At 43.5% G+C, this 20589-nt stretch overlaps 1 protein-coding gene across 1 annotated transcript; it reads left to right on the plus strand.

Annotated features, from left to right (window-relative positions):
* Positions 1-11845, plus strand: SLC13A2 (solute carrier family 13 member 2). The gene is made up of 12 exons (XM_066563475.1): positions 1-102; positions 3161-3289; positions 3620-3756; positions 4928-5148; positions 6040-6217; positions 6434-6556; positions 7531-7752; positions 7854-7951; positions 8552-8673; positions 9815-9976; positions 10844-10981; positions 11714-11845. The coding sequence occupies exons 1-12, from the start codon at positions 1-3 to the stop codon at positions 11843-11845; spliced, it is 1764 nt and encodes a 587-aa protein (XP_066419572.1).
* The last annotated feature ends 8744 nt before the right edge of the window (positions 11846-20589 follow it).

Here is a 20589-nt window from a genome sequence, read left to right on the forward strand (position 1 = left end):
ATGGCTTTCTCCTGGCAGGCAGTGCTGGCCTGCAGGAAATACCTCATCATCGTCCTGGTACCCCTGGTGTTCCTCCCTCTGCCCCTGGTTCTGCCCACCAAGGTAAGGAATTTTTAAAATTCCGTTTCAAAGCCTCCACGTCTCAGAGCTGCTCTTTTCGAGGGGGAAGAGGTTCTTTCTCGGAGCACCTGCATCTGCTGCTTGGAGATCTCTTTTCTTTTCTTTTTTTTTTTTCCTGAGTATATTGGGGCAATAAAACAGCAGTGGGGCATAGATGGATGAGGAGCTACATCTGTGATTGCATCTTCTAGAGGAACACTCAGTGACCCGAGAGAGATTTTGGGACTCTTGCTTTGTATCTGGCTGATTTAGAGAAGGACTTTCTATGAGGACTTTCTATGCTGAAGATATTCCTGTGGACCTAAAGCTCAATTTTAACCCCCCTTTTCATTTTCTAACAGTGTTCAGTCCATATCTTCTTTTATTTTTTTTCCTTGTTATCACTGCTGCTTAGAAGAGGCATTTTTAGACAGACAAGGCATTCTGATACATAAGGGAAAATAACATGGATTTCAGTTTAACTTATTTCTGTAAGAATCCTCCCAAACAAGGATTTTAAATTTAAAACACCAAGTTCTGGCAGACCTGGCTTAGGATTCCTTCAGGAAATTTGACTCAGGACCTGCAGTACCTGGGCTGGTATTTCTGGGGTATTGATCATTTAAAGAGAGAGCTGGGAGCTGACAGACTCCCAGTCTTCTGCTGCTTCTCCACTCTTTTTTGCACTCCCAATCTCTTCATGCAGAAAGATCTGATCTCTGGTCTCTTATTACAACCCCAGCACCACGAAATAGCTCATCCCAAACTGCCCTTCCTGTCACTTCTCTTTGGACAACAAATCCTACCTCTTCCCTCTGGTCTCTGCCTCCCAATCCCTGCTGATTCCCAGTTAAGGCTCCTTCTCCAAGTTCCATTCTCTACTTCTCTAACCCTTCCCTCCCTAACTCAGCTCTGAGTGTGACAGCTGGTCAGCTCTCATTCCCTCACTAGGTAAATAAAATAGTTTAAATTATTACTTAAAAGCTCACCAGGAAGTAAAAAAAAAACGAACAAAAAACCAAAAAAAAAACCCAACCAAAAACCAAGAAAAATAAGAAGTACCTTTTTTTGCTAGTTAACGTCCAGTAGGCAAAGGAATCACTGAAGTGGAAAGAGATCAGGATCAGGAAAGTTCTAAGTTCTAAGGAGACAGAGAGTGATTTTTTTTCTTTTTTTTTTTTTTTTTGCCCTGAGGCCGTGAGTTCAAACTCACTTACTGGAGGCATTGTTACATACAGTGAGTCCTTGGAGCTACCTGTGGAGTGATTTGGCAGTCTTGGTTCAGTTGCTCTTTGAAAATGACTCTCTCTGGTTTCTATGCAGTCAGCAACAAGACAAAAATAGAAAACGTCCAGGATCTTTCCCTTTGCCACTTAAGGAAACCTTTGAGAAGGGTTTTTTGGGGTTAAATTGTGCACTGTGCCACTGCTGAGCAGGAAAAGCTGGTGGTGTGAGCCAGCAGCTACAGGGTGGAATTTCACATTTTTTCTATTCTGTTCATCTATTAACCTGCCCTAAGATGACATAGCACTGGACACTGAGCTATTATAATTGAGGGCAAACAATGCTAAAAGTCTTGCTTTCAGGCAGAAGAAGTCCTTACAGGGTGGCTCACTTTGGGAAATGCCTTTTCCCAGCTTTGACTGAGAGCCTGTTCACAGCAGGATGGGAGACAATGGCACTGTGCCTATGAGATACATCCCAAAGCTCTACCAGGGTCTCTCAAAAGGCACCTATCTGTGTCTTTTAATAACAAAAATGGAGAAAAAGGATTGTCAAAAGGGCAAATTGATCTCAGTGATCACTGGAATGAATAATTGAGGTTCTTAATGCTCTCGTTCAAAAATAAGGCTCAAAAAGGAACATTTTAGTATCTTGGGGAATCTCTCAGACTTACTTCTTCAGCCTGGCTGCTTTGACAATTCACACCTAGATTGCTGTCTTCTTCTTTCCTCCAGACTGCTCAGCTCCCTGCTCATCCTTTCTCTTCACAGCTCTGTAACCTCCACACCACGTTCAGAATTCCTGAGCATGTTCCCAAGAGTCTCAAATTCAATCCTGCCACCCATTATTCCAGCTCCTTGCTTTAATCCTCTGTATATCCAACCTCCAAAAGCATCACTACAATTTCATTCATACTGAGCAGTATATTTTAGTGGACATTCTTTATCCAAGACCACACATCCATGGTTTTCTTCCTTTGGCTTTGGGGTCTCCCACAATTGTGCAAGTTCCAAAACACAGAAGACACCAAAACCTCCTCTGACATTCTTTCCCAGCCTAACCAAATGCCACTGTTGTGACAAGTAATTTTGAATCTTTTCAGTGTAGAGGGACTGTCGGAATCATTTTTACATGAAATTTGGAGTGGTTGTCCAAAGCAGAAGTAAACCAAGGTTTCCTTGGAAAGAGAGTGACATGAAATAGGGAATCTCACTTTCCTCAAACAAAAAAGATAAAGTCAGTGGAAGCTGAAATGATCTGTGACCAGTCTGCCAGTAAGCCTTTCAAAGTCTCTACTAAACTAAAAATCCAGTGAAAAGTTATAAAAGTATTTACAGTACAAGGAGTCCAAGCTGTTGAAATTAGCTGTGGTTCACCTGGGCCATGACCTGAAGCTGGTGTGAAAACAGATGGAGAAGCCTTGACTGGATCAGCAACTGATTCTACAACTCAAGGACATAAATACAGAATATAACACCATCAGCACAACCAGAATATCAGAATATAACACCATCAGCACAATCAAGAAGCCTATTCAGTGATTGCCAATCCCTTATCATTAAAGTCCAAAGTCACCCACGCTTCTTTTGCCCTGGTGCTATTTTTGCCCTCGCTGAAGGTCTCATCTGCTCCTCAGAGTTCTGATGAGATTGCTGCACAGTTTGACATTTGATTAGGATCTGCAGAGGTCAGAGGCTAGATGGGAGAGAAGCACAGGAAATAACCTTTTATCTAATCCCTTTATCAGGCAGTGAATGTAATTAAGAGGCCTTGGCTTTGAATGAAGTCCCAGGTTCAATGTTCAGCATGTTCTTATTTCTGTCCCCTTCCCTGGCAGGAGGCACTGTGTGGCTATGTGATCATACTGATGGCACTTTTCTGGTGCACAGAAGCTCTGCCTTTGGCTGTCACAGCTCTCCTGCCCGTCCTGCTGTTCCCACTAATGAATATCATGGATTCAACCACAGTAAGAGATCTTGTTCCATGTATTAATCAGTCAGCTGCTTTTATTCTGGGATTGTTCCCCAGGATTACATGATGACCACCATTATAGTTATGTTATTGATAGTATTATTATATTTTAACTTTATTCTTATTATTCTCTGTCTTCTCCATGGACTAGAACATGCATGAGCCCAGAGTGAGCTCTGGGTGGAGCTGCTAATCTGAAATCAAAGCAAATTCCCCATTCAGATGCACCCCAGAGTTACTCCCTGCTAATGCCTTTGGAATAAACTCCCTCAGAAAATGTCCTACTCTCTTGTGACTCTTCCCTCTCCCCTCTCCCACCTCACAGGTGTGTCAGGAGTACCTGAAGGACACCAACATGCTCTTTTTGGGGGGCCTGGTGATGGCCATTGCCATCGAGACCTGGAACCTGCACAAGCGAGTGGCTCTGAGGGTCCTGCTGATCACTGGTGTCAGGCCAGCCCTGTGAGTGACAGGGGTGGAAATGGTGTGGGATGAAGGATTTTATGGCATTAGACCCCATCTCTGATGGGAATCTGCAAATCTTTCCCTGCAAACGCTTTCCTGCAGCCCAAGTGAGTTAGGGCCTGAGCAAGCCTTGCAAATGTCGAGGTGTTACACACCTGGTGTGTCTTTATTTTATTTTATTTTATTTTATTTTATTTTATTTTATTTTATTTTATTTTATTTTATTTTATTTTATTTTATTTTATTTTATTTTATTTTATTTTATTTTATTTTATTTTAATTCCAAAAGGCTTTTAGGTGGAGAAATAGCAACAAGGGAGTCAATGCTGGAAAGAGAAGGGTGCTGCCAGGCTGGGCCAGGAGCACAGCTTTGGACAGTCAGGAAGAACCACAGCTGGAACACAGAGAACATGGACTCTCTGCCTGCTGCTGATTGCACAGAGAAGAGAAAATATGAGGATGCTTGTTTGGAAAACAACAAATGCTTTCCAGACTAGAACTTTAAGCGATGCACAGGCTACACCGCCCTGTTTAATCAGTTTCAGCTCATAAGAAGAGGGAATACTGAAGGAAATTACGAAGCAATAGAATAAAAATGCATACAAGATAAACCCCTTTTCATCTCATATATAATCTACATCTCATCTAAAGAATAATTTTGAGACAAATAACAGAGTAATACTGAAACGAGGATTAGAATTTTAGATGAGTCAGAAGAGAATCTTAAATAATAGAGGTGGGATAAAATAACAAGAGGGAAAAAAAGAGATCATCTTCCTTATGGCTTAAACTGATTGCCATTTGGGATCAAATTCAGCTCGCAATCCCTCTTCAAAATCTATTATAATGCATTGACACGTGTTATGAGAAATGTCTTCCTGAGAATGATGTGGGATAAGCAGGATCTGACTGGATAAACTGCTTGCTCCAACCTACCATCTTCCACTTCCTTAGCCATAAGAATGTCAAAAAATTGGTTGGAAAAGAGAAATTGATGTTAAATCTCAAGTGGGTCGCTCACAAAGCAAACCAGGGCAGGAGGAAATGCTGGGTGGGGATTGCTGAGCATTCTCCAAACCCAGCATTTGCAGCTGACTCTTTCAAATAAAAATAAAGAGCACTGCAGGGCTGGGTTCTGATCCAGCTTTTCCAAACCTTCTCATTGCAGACTCCTGATGGGTTTCATGGTGGTGACAGCTTTCCTGTCCATGTGGATCAGCAACACAGCCACCACTGCCATGATGGTCCCCATTGCGCAGGCCGTGATGGAGCAGCTGCACAAGTCAGAAGCAGAGTCTGGCACCACTGACCAAGTGTCTGAACACACCAACAAAGCCTTTGAGCTGCAGGAAAAGTCACCTGACAGCTTGAAAGAGCCAGAGGAAAAAGGTGAATGGGTTGGGGGTGTTTTTTTCTTCAGAGTGATGGAGGATGGCCTTTCTTCTGTCGTAGCAGTTCCTAGTAAATCCTGAAAGAAAACTGTCCCCAAAGCATCCTGACTGCACCACACGGCCCTGATGAGGCTCTTCCATGAACCAGACAAAACCACAATTTTTATTATTGTTATTATTATTATGGATAGGCTGGAGTTAAATCAAAAATATAAAATGGTTATAACTACTCAACAAACTGACAAAAATTTAAAATTCTAGACTAGGGGAAGACTTTATATCAGGCTTGCTATTTCCCTGCATATTTATGTTTGTTCAATTATTATCTACTGTGTAACTTATCATATCATAGGGGATTCCCAAGGCAAAATTTCTGGCCTATTTCCAGATGGAAGGTTAGGGATTAAAAAGATCCTTCTAATCCAAAGGTACACAATCAAGCAACAATATCTCTTTACCAGCTGTCTTGCCCTCTCCCCATTTTTGAGGTGATTCCAGAGTTTCTGAGCATAAATCTCAGTGCCAGCAGACAGGTGCTGGTGCAGAAAAAGTTCCTTTTAGCCCAGCTCCTCCAACTCTGTTACAATTCCCTGAATTCTTGCCTCACTCTCCTCCATGTGCAGTTCAGACATTGCCCTCATTCACAAGGAAGTGTCAAACTTTAGCACACATTTCAAATTCCCCTCTGAAAAACTGCTCTGTGCCAAGACAACCAGTGAAAATGGGCAGAGGATCAACAAATTAACAATGCCAGCCTTAAAAGGAGGAACTTTGGTTCCTTCAGCTTTGAATCCATTGTGTCCTAGCCTTGAAATATTAAATTCTGCAGGCCCGAGGCCTTTTGCTGTCCAACATAGCTCCTGCAGCTCTTCTGTTCCTTGGGATCTAGGTAATTCTCATGTCCTGGTAGTTGAGGAAGAGAGAAAGAGAAATGAAGAGCTTGAGAAGAAACACTTGAAGCTGTCCAAGGGAATGTCCCTGTGTATTTGTTACTCATCCAGCATTGGAGGGATTGCCACTCTGACTGGGACAACCCCAAATCTGGTGCTGCAAGGACAAGTTAATGAGTAAGTCTGGGATTAAACACCCTCCAAACTGCAGCATTCTGCTCCAGCTGACTCCCAGGCAGCACAGAGAAGGAAAATGTCACTTTGGTCCCTTTCCTGGGATGTGAGCTTCTCTTCCCTAATGGGCCCTACAGAACCTCCCCTTTTCTGGCCCATTAATGAAGTTCAGAAGAGAGTGTGGAATTTTGGATGCTAACAGCCACCTGCATTTTCCAGCATCTATCCAGACAATGGTGGTATCATCAACTTTGCCTCCTGGTTCTCCTTCGCCTTCCCCACCATGTTGGTGCTGCTGATTTTGGCCTGGATTTGGCTGCAGATCCTGTACTTGGGCTTCAAGTGAGTACCCTGAGCCCCTGCCATGCACCTGGGGAGGCTTTGATCAGCACTTGTCCAACACCAGTGACCCCTTTATTGATGAGAAAAATCACTCAGAAGGTGGTGAAGTCCTGACACACAACAGAGACCAGAACAGCACTCGGTGCCTGTTAAAATTCTGCAAGTTTTCTTTTAAGGAATCTGATTAAATCCCAGCTAAATGTACCCTGTAGATGAAAACAGGGAGCTGTGAGTGCACATGAATGACCTGTTCTGCAGCATTGCTGTCATGTCCTAGGAGATTGCTGTGCTCCAAAGCAGGAAATTGATTTCTACAGAGAGCTGTAAATGCCTTTGTGACCAGGGTTGCTTCAGACCTAGAGGATTAGTTCTGGGCTGGTTCTGGAGCACATCACCCCACACAACCAGCCTGCATTTCCTGCCTGTTTAATATTCAGCTTTTCATGTTTGTGTTATCCCAACTTCCCTCATTTTATAGGAAAGAGTGCTGTAACACCTGAAATGCTTTTTCACCGTCAAACTCCTCCTTTAAAATTCTCATTTCCTGTCATTTTAAAAAGCTTGGCAGCTCTTTACTTCCTAGTAAGCTGATCAAACAGCCTTGCCAGTCACATTAACATTGTCCTGGTCTAGTGGAAGGTTGCCTGCCCATTCATTGGAATGAAATGGAATTTAGAGTCTCTTCTAACACAAACCATCCTGTGATTCTGTATTTTTTTTCCTCACATGCCCATATATCTCACTTCTTTACATTAAAGTAATGAGCTTTTAGGGACAAGATCATCTTGTCTTTCTGATCATCTTGTCAAGACATGCAGCTCCTACTCACCATGGCTGCAAATTATAATATATTTAATTTCAATATTCATATATAAATACATATAAAGACATTATGATTGAGTATAAAATTTGGATTTTTAACTCTCTGGATAGCTGGCAAATTTCTCAGACATTTCTCATCCATTTTCTTCTAGTTTCAAGAAGAACTTTGGTTGTGGTGCCAGTCCTGCTGCCAAGGCTAAGGAGAAACAGGCCTATGAAATCATCAAGGAAGAGAGCAAGAAACTGGGCAAAATGAGCTTTGCAGAAATAGAAGTTTCAATCCTCTTTGTTCTCCTGGTGGTGTTGTGGTTTACAAGAGAACCTGGGTTCATCCCAGGCTGGGCAACAGTTCTCTTCAACAAAGATAATACCAGGTAGTGCCCCTTCCCCTCCTCACTCGGAATAAAAATGGAACAGGCTGGATTTTACCCAGCTGAAATCACAGCTGAATAAATTCCTGCCTGCTCTCCTGCAGCTATGTCACTGATGCTACAGTCGCCCTCTTCATCTCAATATTGCTCTTCATCCTCCCTTCTGGCTTTTCCAACCAGGACAGAGAGCAAGGGCAAACGGGTGAGTCACTGAAGCACCACGAATCTGCTGTCTGAATAGGTGTGTGGGAAATGTTTACGTTTTGGGTTTACAAAGGAAACTTCAAATATCAAGTAACACTTCAAAGTGCTCTTCCAGCTGTGTGCTTTAGGTTTGGCAAAGCACATCTTGCATAAAATTCTGTTTCTCATCATTTTATTAGGAAATTCATCAACTAATCAGGAACTCATCAACTAATCAGTTTCTCATCAACTAATCAGGAAACTCTTATCCCAGCAGTGTTCCTGGCCCTGTTATTCCCATTTGTAAAGGATTCCAAGCTGGAATCTTCAGGAGGGAGCACACAACTTAACAGAAACACACAGAGCTCCTGCCACACCTTTAACTCACCCTTCCCTGCCACCTACTGAGCTTCTTGGAGCAGCTACAGATCATTCATTTACAAGTCAAGTTTTTAAAACCATTGTTGCTGGTGCTCCCAGCGTTTGCTTCGGGAGATAATTCCAGAGTTTGCTGACAGAAGGGATTCCTGAAGTTCAGACCAAACTCACCTCCCACCAAGAAGTTCTCCCTTTCTTTGGGGATTTTTGTGGCTTCACAAAATCTCTTTTTGGGTTCCAGGGGGCAGGGCAAAGTTCCGTGCCCCTCCACCCCTGCTGGACTGGAAGGTGGTGCAGGAGAAGATGCCCTGGAACATCGTGTTCCTGCTGGGAGGGGGCTTTGCCTTGGCCAAAGGCAGTGAGGTAACATCCCTCAGCTCACCTGTGATCTGTGTTTTCCTGGCTGGCTCCTTCTCCACCTTGCTCTTCTTGCTCTCCCAGGACACCAGAGGGCACACCGGGAGCATCAAACGCTCCTTTCACCCAGCTCCTGGCACTGGGACCAGCCTTGGAGTGCTGGCATCACACCCTGCTTGCTCCCCGTGCCAAGCAGGGCAGCACCATTAACTGTGTTTCTAGAAAATTGGCTGATTAAGAAACTGCCCCCAACATGTTAAAGGTTCTTTTAAATAAAATGTAATTGATGCAGCCAGCACAATGAGATGATTCACCCAGGAGGGGTCTCCAAAGTATTTCAAACCAAGGAGTTATGGAAATAGGATTTAAATTCAAGTATTAGGAGAGAAATGTAGAGCTTGCTAGAGAAACTTCAGGTCCCATGCCACACATTATTTTTCAGTAATGATTTAAGTGATGGAACAGACAATCCATTTATTAAATCTATAGGCAATAAAGAAATTCTAAAAGGCTTCAAGTGCCTAGAAATACTAGTTTGGAATTCAAAGAGCAACACTAAAATGGAAAAGTACATGTTTGGAAAAAGAAATATTTGGGAAATCACTTTAATTTATCCTAGAATAATTAAGCAAATACATAAAAGCTGCTGCAGAAAGCCCAGAATGACAGGGAGGATGCTGCTACTTCCCAGTGACTAACAAGGATGAAGGGTGTGAAAAGATTCAGGCAGTTATCAAGATCTCAGACAATGTGATGAAATGACATTAAATCACTACAGCATCTGATAAGATTTATATTAAAATATTTTAGGAAATTAATTCAAATATCTTTGATTATATATAAAAAAACACCTCAAATATTGATCATGTACAAGTAATGATCTGAACAGAGAAATAATTATTTGCTGTCAATAATGCAATATAAATGCAGGATCTCCTACTTTCCAGTTCCTTGGGTGGGAAATAATGTTGGGGTATTTTTGTTTACCTGACTGGACAATCCTGTCTGTGAGCACTGGCTGTGTTTTCCTGCAGTTTGCATGAGAACTGCTCTGAGAAGGGAGGGCTGAACAGGCATGAGAACTGCCCCAGAACACTGATGTTGTTCTCCCCTCTCCAACCTGGCATCCCTCTCTGCTCTGCTGCAGGAATCTGGTCTGTCTGCATGGCTGGGCACCAAGCTGACCCCTCTGCAGAGCATCCCTCACCCAGCCATTGCCTTCCTCCTGTGCCTCCTCATCGCCACCTTCACCGAGTGCACCAGCAACGTGGCCACCACCACCCTCTTCCTGCCCATTTTGGCTTCTATGGTGAGTCCCAGCATGTCAAAATACTCTTGTAAGGACAGCTTTCAGCTCCTCAGTTGCCAAAATTAAAGTGATCAATTTTACTGGCAAAGCCAAGCAGTGGTTCCTGTATCCCATCAGGGGTACCAGACCTGAAACAAAAATCTGCGTGTGCACATAGGAACACACACACACCTATGTGTGTGTTCAACCTTTATGAAACCATTGCTGGGGAAAAGCAAAGGGATTCAATTCACTGGCATATGAAGACTTTGCCTTCTGGCCTAAACATGAGGTCACTGCCAGCTGTACTTGTTTTTTCCAATTTGCTCTGCACGGAGACAGCAGCAGCAGCATTTCCTTGCCTGCAACATTCCATGACTGTATTTCACCCCCACCAAGGCCTTGCAGAAGTCTCTGAAGGTGGTAGCATGACCTAATTCAGACTTCTGCATTTCCACAGGAGATTCCTGCTGCTGGGGCAGACAGAGTTCTGCAAACTGAAAAGCTGGTTCCAGACAGAAACTGGAATGAGCTCCTCCAAAATCTTTTTGCATAGGCCACAGACTCCAGCCAGCCCCTAAACCAAAGCTCTCACCTCCAGAGCTTCACCTGCCCCCCCTGGTACTTTAATTTTGTTCTTAACCAATTCAAAGCCAGGGTCTAGAGCTGAATATAAGCATTATTTATCCATTTATACAAAGCCCTGACCACAAAATCAATTCTTGCATTTGCTGCGTAAATATGCTGGAAGTGTCTGAAGCAGCAGCAAAATATGAGTGGCTGCAGTGTTTGGGGAAGAATGAGCCTTCTGACATGGACAAATACAACCAGATTTCTGTGCATTTCTGGGTGTCAAAGCCATCATCTCTGCTCTCTTTTTGTGCACAGGCTGAAGCAATTTGCCTCAACCCTCTCTATGTCATGCTGCCCTGCACACTCTCTGCATCTCTGGCCTTCATGCTCCCCGTGGCAACTCCTCCCAATGCCATTGTCTTCTCCTATGGACAGCTCAGGGTTATTGATATGGTGAGAAAAAACAAACAAACAAACAAACACTTTTTTCCCAGAATTTTCACCCCTAGGTTCGATCTTTTCCTAATTCTGGTTCTTCCTGGAGAGTTGGAAAAGTCAGTGTGCCCGGCTTATGTCAAGTGGAAAGAAGATGTGTGTGCATTAATAAAGGGTCACACTGTCTTTAATATGCTCTGAGAATCTTAGAAAGGTGCTAATGAGCCTTTAAAGAACACCCAGGACCTCTTGAAGATTTTGTAATAAGAGCTGTCAATGCCTAGCTGCTTGGAAAAACCCAAATGTAGAGCATGAGGGTGTCCAAGGGCCCTGTCACCTGGGCAGTCCTTCTGCAGGGACAGGGAACAGCCTGGCACGGCTCACTGGGTGCCCTGATGCCTCCAGAAGTCACTAAAGATGCAGGGACAGCAGTGCCATGTCTCTTGATAACTTCCCTAACTTATAATTGATCCAAGGAGAAACCCAAAGTAACATTAGAGAGAAATACCAGGTCAGAAGAGAAGTGGATTAAAAGGATTTTGGGACTTCTAGTTTTAAGAGTTTTATCCAATGGAAACCTTTCCCTTTATACAAATTATATTTGTGAAGAAAACCAACTTAAACATAATTTGGTGGAGGTGTGAAAAAGACCACCAAAGACAAAATCAAACCATGCAAACCATCCTAACCATCAAGGAAGGAAAAAAAATGCTCAGGGCTGCTAACAACCCTTCTCTTTTCCAATTCTAGGCCAAAGCTGGGTTTGTACTCAACATTCTGGGAGTTCTGACCATCACCCTGGCCATCAACACCTGGGCTTCATCCTTGTTCCAGCTGCAGACCTTCCCCTCGTGGGCCAACAGGACAGGGACCTGCCTGTGACCTGGGCAGGGGACAGGGCCAGGACTGCTCCTGCCAGAGCTGCAAGGAGAGCAGGGCTCTCACCCACAGAGCTTCAGAGAAAAGCCTGTTCTGTGCAAAAGGACAAGCAAAACCCTCCCAATGGTACCAGCAGTGAAATTGCCTGGTTGCTGTTGGGTTCTGTCACCCCAGCAGGAGGATTGAGGTGGTTTTTGGCTTTCCAGCCCTCCCACCTTTAGGTTTTCTGCCTCTGCAGGGGTGTTTGCCCCCAGTGCTTTTCCAGTAAGTCTGAAATCTGCAGCAAGAAAAAAAGAGAGAGGTGTGAATAGAGAAAAGGAAGGAGAGAGAGACTCTGAGCTCCTGATTTTGTGCACAGCTCTCCACCTGTATATGTGTAAATGTTCAAGGTGTTTTATACTCTGTGGGCACTGACAGCAAGCTGTGTGTTGTGTGATCACAGAAAAAGCACTGTCAGCCCCTCCTATTTTGAAATGTATTTATTTGCAGTCCCCTTGTTAGGAATGTAAAAGATGAATTTTCTCCCAGAACATCCTCCCCCGTGTTATTTATGTCAGATTACAGCCTGCAAGTTCATGGTAAGGCATTTCCTTGAAAGAGAGAGACTCCCTGTGTCCTAAAATATGTATGACTGAATTAAAGGGTTTTTTTAACGTACCCCTGTGTTCTAGAGGGTTTTTTTGTTTTATTTTAATTATAAATCACTGCTTCTGTCTTCCAGGTATCAACTGCTTGACCATGTTCTCACTTGCAATATCTTTAAATAATCAGAGAAATCAGCATAGCTGATTTTCTCTTATCTTTAAAGTAGCAATTATGTTGTTGTTATTACTGAGTCAAATTTTCTTGGACTGTGCAGCCCAAGATTTTCCTTTGTAAAAGCCTATTATGTAATCCTGTTCCATATCTCATCCCTATTCTGCTGGAGCTGACTTTTAGTAGCAGATAAATTCCTAATGACCAAACTGAAAAATGTCCAGAAGCACTTTGCCAAAACCATCTCTTGGTGCCATAAATGAGGTTGGGTTTGGGCAGAGCAGTTGCTCAATGTGTGCCCCTGAAGTTTGCTCTGAAACCTTTGTTCTGTTGTTTCCTGCTTCAATTGTGCACAAAGTGCATTTCTGAAATCCCACTCTGGTGGGATCTCCACACTGGTTCCATGAGAGGGAAAATGAGGGAATTTCACTGTAAAACAGAATGTTCTCCTCAAAATCTTTCTTTTTTCTTTCTCTATCCTAATTATTAGGAGATGAGGGGGCAGCATGCAGTGTAATTTTGGTTCATAAAATGTCCAAAATTCACTGACTTGCTGCAGATTTTTTTTCCAGTTCCAAAGATACAGATAATTCTGGTGTCTGCTGGTCATTAATTCCTCAGCACTGATGGTTCCAGTGGTTGTGGAAATCTCTGTCTTGGAAAGAGCAGCCTGGTGGTGTTAATCCTCCTGTGGCTTTGACAGAGTTTTAATTTGATGTGAGATAGAGATCCAGCAGAATATCCACAGCTCCAGAAGGAAAGGCATTTATTCTCTGCTGCTAATGAGCTCCTGGGTAACAGATTTCAATCACATAATGACTTGCTCAGGTCACTGCTACACCACTCTCCTTTCCCTTTGCTTTTACCTCTATCAAATAACACCCAAATCTCTCTAAATATTTCATTACTCTGCTCACCCTCTGTCTTAAAAATGCCAAACTGGAGCAGATGATTTGCTGAGAGCCTCTCCCTTCTCCCTCCCTTTGTCTCCAGCATCAAGGCAGTGTGCTCTGCTTTTGTTTGCTTTTTGTTTTCTTTGAAATTCTCCTGTAGACTTTACATGTCCTCCTAAATCACTGCTTAGCTAAGCAGGAAAGGTGGAATTCTTATAACATTTCCCATTGGCCTCTCCTCCCAGCCCTTTTAAAACTGTGTTATGGTTCTTTGAAGTCCTTTCTATTAGTCTACATTATTCAGAGGCTGTGGTGTGCATAAAGTACCTGCAGGAGCACAGGTGCAATCTTTATGCCAATCTCAAGAAGAAAGGAGGGAGACATCAAGTAGCAGAGAGTGTCATGGAGCCAATGCATTAATGCTGGGTGTTCCACCTTCATTAGCATGGCTGAGCACAGATTTACCAGATTTATCTGCAGTGGAAGTTACTCAGAGGGTGTAAAAACGCCCAAATTCCAGAAAAAATAGGGGTGGAAATCTGGAGGAGAGGAAGAGAAGAGAAGAGAAGAGAAGAGAAGAGAAGAGAAGAGAAGAGAAGAGAAGAGAAGAGAAGAGAAGAGAAGAGAAGAGAAGAGAAGAGAAGAGAAGAGAAGAGAAGAGAAGAGAGAAGAACAAACAGGACACGAGGATCACTGAGAATCCCATGATTCCACCTTGCAGTGGTGGTGGCACTGGGCAGTTTAGTGCCTTGGGTGTGTCTGAGCCCAGGACCAGTCGAGGTACAGCTAAATATAGTGTGCTTGTGCAAAAACCAGTAACACCATTAAAAATTTTCATAATTTTCTAAGCAAAGCAGGTAGAAAGTGTTTCTAAGCCCCATTATTACCCGGATCACCTTTGAAGGGTGGTTCCCCATTATGTTTCCAGATATTGCCCTCAAGGAGTGGCTCCATTTCCCATTGTGAGATCAAATTTCACAATCTGCTGTGAAACTGCCAGCTCAGCACCTGCTGTGCTCAGCTGGGATTCCCACTGCAGCTCCTCATCTCCCAGCTGACACCAAGTTTGCTTTTCCACAAGTGATAAATTTTGTAACGAGGAGGGGACCCGTGTCTTTTTTTTTTTTTTTTTTTTTGCCTGCCTTGGCCTAAAAAACTGCTCTGCAAAACCACAAAACACAGGTTTCCAGCAGTGAGTAAGTGGGTGACTCGGAGTCACCTCCTGATTCTCCCTGCAGTTATGGAGCTGTCCTGCCTTGCCTTGCACACACACACACAGCTTCTGCAGGCACACACATGCACTCTGAGGGAGCAGGGAGGCCTTGCCCTGCTAAAAACACACAATTTCTGCGACCACACCATAAAAGCTGATGGTTTCTGGGCAGGCTCCTGAAAAAAAAATTGCTTACATTTGGGAAAGAAACCTGGCCATAAACACCTCGGCAGCAATTTGTAAAGTGGCATGGGAGTGATGCAAGGGTCACTGAAATCATAAACAGACTTAACAGGACACATGGCAATTTGAAAGCTAAACCAGGATGAAGCCAGCACATCTTTCTAATCCTCAAATTGCTTTGGAGAAACCAAAAATTTGCTCCCAGTCACTTAAGAGGTATTAAAATGAGACTTGTTGCATAGGACTGACATCTTGAAATAAGTCAGGACGTACAGCTCAATTCCTAAACTTTCATTAAAAATAAAAGTAAATAAACAAAAACTACTTGGAAGGACACCTTATCATAAAATGGATGTGAAATAATTCTCCAAGAGGTGAGAATTGTTTTCAGCAAACAAACAGAAACACGAGGTTCTGTGTTTTATTCAATAATTAGCAGCATGTGGGTAACTGTGGACCTTTCTCCAGGAGCTGTAAAAGCTGTTCCTCTGGTGTCCTTGAGGAAATTCCTCCCTTGGATAACTATGGCATGTTGGCAGCTGAGTGCATCTCCAGCCCTCTCTCCATTTGGTTTATTTTATTTTAGGAACACAACTCTCAACTAGCCCACTGGATTTAGTGCTTGCCAAAGCAGAAACAGAGTTTAAATCCTCTGCAATGATGAATAACTAAAGAACAGAAAGCAGAAACACAAGGACTTAAGAAATACCTAACTTGAAATCATCCAGGAATTTCACAACCCTCAATTTTTTTTTTTTTTTTTTTTCTAACATGGGACCAATAAAACTATTTACAACTTGATTCACTGAACTTTATGGCTTGAGTTAGTAATGAGCAAGGTGCCAAAGTCTGGAAATGAAGTGGTTTGGATGTACTAATCACCTGGTGTCCAAACTAACAACTGTTTAATGGAACTTAATCACTACTGTCAATGCTGGGTATTTTCTCCTATTAAGGAAACATTTAGTATTATTTATCCTTTAATCATATTAAGACACCGAAACCATGCAGGAGGTGCAGGTTCCCTCCCCAGGTGTCACCTCCTGCTGCAGACACTGCACCAGGCCAAGCCCAGGGTCCCCAAATCCAGGCCAAGCACCTGGGCTGGTGTTGATTTTCCTTGGAAAACTCCCTTAGAAAGGAATGGAACAAGGAAACACTTCTCAAAAGCAATGCAGGGCAGCAGAGTCATACATTTAATAAAATGTATGAAAATTGTCCGAAAAACAGCAAAACCAAATGGACTTGAAAATAGAGAAGGAACAGAATGATTAATTCAAAGGTTCAACACATTTATTTTTATGAATCAGACCAGATTCAGCTGCTTCAAGGCTCAGATGTTGGATGCCTGTGTGAGGTATTTGTGATCTAACAATGAATCACAACTACTTTAGTTGCCATTGCACTTGAAATATTAAATAGAATTAGTTAGACCATCAGAAACTTACTCTGCTCCCAATTTATACCATTCAGATGATTTCGGGTCCTAAAAGCATCCGGATTTCAGGAATGAAATCCAGAAATTTCATTCTCCGTAAATGAAATGGAAAAATTTCAGGAATTTCCTCACTTGCCTTGATCTCTATCCAGTCCATGAGGAGTAGAGCAATTCCAAGTTTTCCTCATCTAAGACTTTCCATTCTTTGGAAGGGACTCTCAGTCATTTCCCAATTCAGAACCCCAATTTCAGTAATTCTGCTGATTCTTGCGCCTTTCCATCAAGCACAAGGAGAAGTGGTCAGGGTTGTCCATGAAAATAAAGTACATTTATATGGAATTGCACAATGTGAGACCAGCAGGGTGTGTGCAGAGTGTTCCAGTTAGCTGCACCAGCATTCCCAGTTTTCTCTTGAGAGGCCTTTAGCCAATGCTGGTTAGTCTGGGGCAGTTCAGTGACTGCAAAAGGAAAGCCACATTTCCCTTTTTTGCTCTAGGACTCTCCTGATGAGACTTGCCAGAAAGCTGAAAAAGGATCCTCTTTCTTTACTCTGTCACCCCAAGGGAGCCTGAGTTTCCCTCCTTGCTCTTTCCTCTGGCAATGTCATTGCTGCTACATGAAACCTGCAGTCATCAATCACCTGTGCGCATCCCAGGGAGCACAGCTGGACAGGGGCAGCCTCCTCACACCTGGGCTTTTGCTTTTCTCAGACCTCAGCAAGGGCTCTCGTGGCACTGAGAGCTGCAACAGGCACAGGAGAAAGAGCAGCCCCACAAGATTCCGTGGAAATAACTCAAAATAACCTGTGTGATTCCTTCAGTGTTATGTTTTTATCACTCTGTGGCAGATAGAAACATCAGCAGGATTAGTTCTGAGGACTTCTAGGGTGTAGATAGGGCAGTTTCCCCCCCCTGCAATTATTGGCAAAAATCAATGATCACAGCCAGAGCTACCTGGATAGTCACAACAGATTGGTGAATGGGGCAGTAAAACAAGCAGCAGTTTCACGCTTATGCATTATCTGTTAATTTAAAATGCTCTGAGTGTTGGTGGATTACATAGTGCATGGACAAGACAAAAATAAATTTCTGAAATAAATTCAGAAAAGGCTGAGGCAGAGCTGCCAGAGGGGCAGGCTGTGACTGAATCCTGGCTCAGAAACCAAAGTGAGCACGGGGGTGTGGAAGTGCAGGAGTTCACACTGTAAGCTTTTGTAATTTGGCACAGATACTGTAAGAGAGGAAAAAAAAAAAAAAAAAAAAAACAACCAAACCCCAAACCAAAACATGCAGCTTATTAGCCTAGAAGAAAAATCTTTGCTGTGTTTACACAGTAACCACACACCTGTATCTCAGAAATATGAGACAAGTGATGGGGAAAGGGGAGGGCACTGACATCTTTATTTTCCTCTACACCAGGTGCAGTCAGCTCTGTAATATCTTTGCAGCCTCTATTTTGACTCAGTGCCACTGTTGGCCTCCTGTACCTGCTGAACAGCCCCTGCAGGGAGTGACTCCAAAACATGCCCATGCTCCCTGCTCCAGCAGGATCTGCTCTTTCCCGGAGCCCTGGCAGGTTCAGCCAAACCCTGAACCCATCCCAGCACAGCTGCAGCTCCTGCAAGTCACAGAAACACAAAAACACTCAATTTTCTACTAAATTATTCTGTTGGTTTGTTTTTCTTGCAGGACATACCTAATTTTCTGGTGCTGCCGTTTTTATGAGGTAAAAACGTGGCATTAAGGAAATTTGTCCTGTCAAAATAAAACATCAGGGTAGGGGACAGAGCTGAAGAGTGTCCCACCTCTTTAACTCCTCAAAGTACAATTCAGTAAAATCCATTTGCATAAATTACAGCAAATTTGTGTGTCTGGTTTTACTGAATAGGATTGTTTGATATTCCTGGGCAAATGGAGAAGAAAAGAGGGCTATATATGAAAAGAATAAATTAATTTTTTCACCAGAATAAATTTATTTTTGTCATGAGAATGACAGAGAGAGCTGCTTTGTGCTTGTTGAGACAGCAGCCACGTGAGTAACAACAAGGTAGCTCCTGCTGCAGTGCTGATATGTCGCAGACATGGTTTATGAAAAATCCTTTCCTTAGGATTTTTCCTCCTGAGAAGCTGAGAGGCCTCAGGAACAAAATGTAACCAATGGTTATCTGCTGCTGTGGAATGCAACAGGTGCATCTGGGATTGGGCTCATGTGGTTGTTTCTAATCAATGGCCAATCACAGTCCAGCTGGCTCGGACAGAGAGTCCGAGCCACAAGCCTTTGTTATCATTGTTTCCTATTCTATTCTTAGCCAGCCTTCTGATGAAATCCTTTCTTCTATTCTTTTAGTATAGTTTTAATATAATATATATCATAAAATAATAAATCAAGCCTTCTGAAACATGGAGTCAGATCCTCGTCTCTTCCCTCAGCCTGAGACCCCTGTGAACACGGTCACACTGATGGAACCCAAACATGGAATGATGGAGTTGTTTAGGTTGGCAAAGACCTTTAGGATCACCCAGTCCAGCCGTTACCCAGCACTGCCAAAGCCACCACAGCCCTGTCCCCAAGGGCCACATCCACACTCTGGGATGGTGGCTCCACCGCTGGTGGCCCTTTCAGTGAAGATGTTCCTCCTGAGATCCAGTCTTGCTGGGGCTGTCCCGCCCTCCTCAGCCAGACCAATGATGGAGAGGTGAACCAGGACTGGCCCCAGTGCTGAGCCAGGTGAGCAGGAATGGCTGTGACCCCGTTCCCACCACTCCCTGGGCTCCAGCCAGTGTTCCACCAGCAGTGCACCCACCCAAGCCATGAGTTTCCCCAGGAGAATCCTGTGGGAAGTGGTGTCAGAGCCTTTCCTGACATCCTGACCCTGTCAGGAGGGATCAGGTTGGTCAGGCAGGACCTGCCTCTGGTGGATCTGTGCCAGCTGTGCTCCATCACCTGCTGTCCCATCCGTGCCACGTGATGCCGTTCCTGAGGGGCTGCCCCACAGCCTGTCCTGGCACCAAGGCAGCCCTGGAATGCCCTGGATTCCCCTTCAGATCTTATTTTTTTTGGAGGTGGGTGTCACATTTGCTGACCTCCAGCGAGCTCCAGTCAGCCTGGGCTGCTGGGGAAGGATGGAAAGGGGCTCAGGGAGAATTTCCAGCAGCTCAGGGAGCATTTCCAGCTGGATCCTCAGTGTCCCTGGATGGATCCAGCTTCCTCCTCATCTGTTGTCACTGGGCTTCCCTCTACAAGCAGTAAAGGAGGGAGAATCTCCTTTGGTCTTCCTCTGTTACTGATGTATTTATAGGAACAGTTTTATTGCCTTTTACAGCAGTGGCCAGATTAAGTTCTAGCTGGACTTTGACCCTTCTAATTATTGTCAGCTTGGGCTGTTGAAACCATCAGTGAATATATCTGCTTTATTTCTCTATTGCTTTTGAATTCACTTCTTCTCTGTAGTGACATGAAATCATCCAGGATTTACAGGATAAACAGTGTGAAACTGCTTTAAGAAAGTGCATTTTGCCACACAATAGCAGGAGAGTGCAAAAGGCAGGAATGGCAGAGTTTATCATGGAATAATGGAGTGTTTGAGGCTAAAACCATTAAAAACCATCTCATTCCAGCACCCTGCCGTGGGCAGGGCCACCTTTCACTAGATCAGGTTGCTCAGAGTTTTATAAACTGTTCTGCACAGGTAGCAGTGGGTGGAACTGGACTGGGCTGCTCCAGAGGGATATTAAAGTATTGCACCAGCACAGAGTATTTATATCATTTTTATGTCTTTAATCTGACTGCATGCAACCCCACAGAGCAGAGAAAGTCAAATCTCTGTGTTCAGGAACCCAGATCTTCATTGGGAAAGGGGTATTTAATATTCTTAGGCAGTGATTAACATGAACTCTGAGTTAGAGTTTATAAATATGATGAGTCTTTAATTTGCACAACAAGTAGAGTAATAAAGATTAGAGGAAAGAACTTGAGAGGAAGAGAGGGAGAGAAATCTCCATATCTAACCTAGGCTGCTAACACACTTTAATTACAATTGGTCTCACAACAAAATCTTTCAGGAGTCAGGATGTTTCAACTTAAGATTTGAAAATAACCAGTGCACCACATTAGTGCAGAGAATTATCCAGCACATACAACAGCAGAGCACCTGGTTTTCCTTTAAATCTCACCCAGGTTATTTTTTCATCATGAAAGAAGTACCTGCATCTTTGGCAGTTGTAAAAATATCATGCATGGCACCACCTGCCAGACTAATAACAAT

Source organism: Molothrus aeneus, chromosome 20 (genome assembly GCF_037042795.1).
Source record: "Molothrus aeneus isolate 106 chromosome 20, BPBGC_Maene_1.0, whole genome shotgun sequence".
In the NCBI taxonomy this organism is placed as follows: domain Eukaryota; kingdom Metazoa; phylum Chordata; class Aves; order Passeriformes; family Icteridae; genus Molothrus; species Molothrus aeneus.

Coding starts and splice junctions, on each gene's coding strand:
- SLC13A2 (XM_066563475.1), top strand. CDS start 1: ATGGCTTTCTCCTGGCAGGCAGTGCTGGCCTGCAGGAAATACCTCATC. Junction 6,218..6,433: donor CTGCAAGGACAAGTTAATGA/GTAAGTCTGGGA, acceptor TGCATTTTCCAG/CATCTATCCAGACAATGGTG. Junction 7,753..7,853: donor TTCAACAAAGATAATACCAG/GTAGTGCCCCTT, acceptor GCTCTCCTGCAG/CTATGTCACTGATGCTACAG.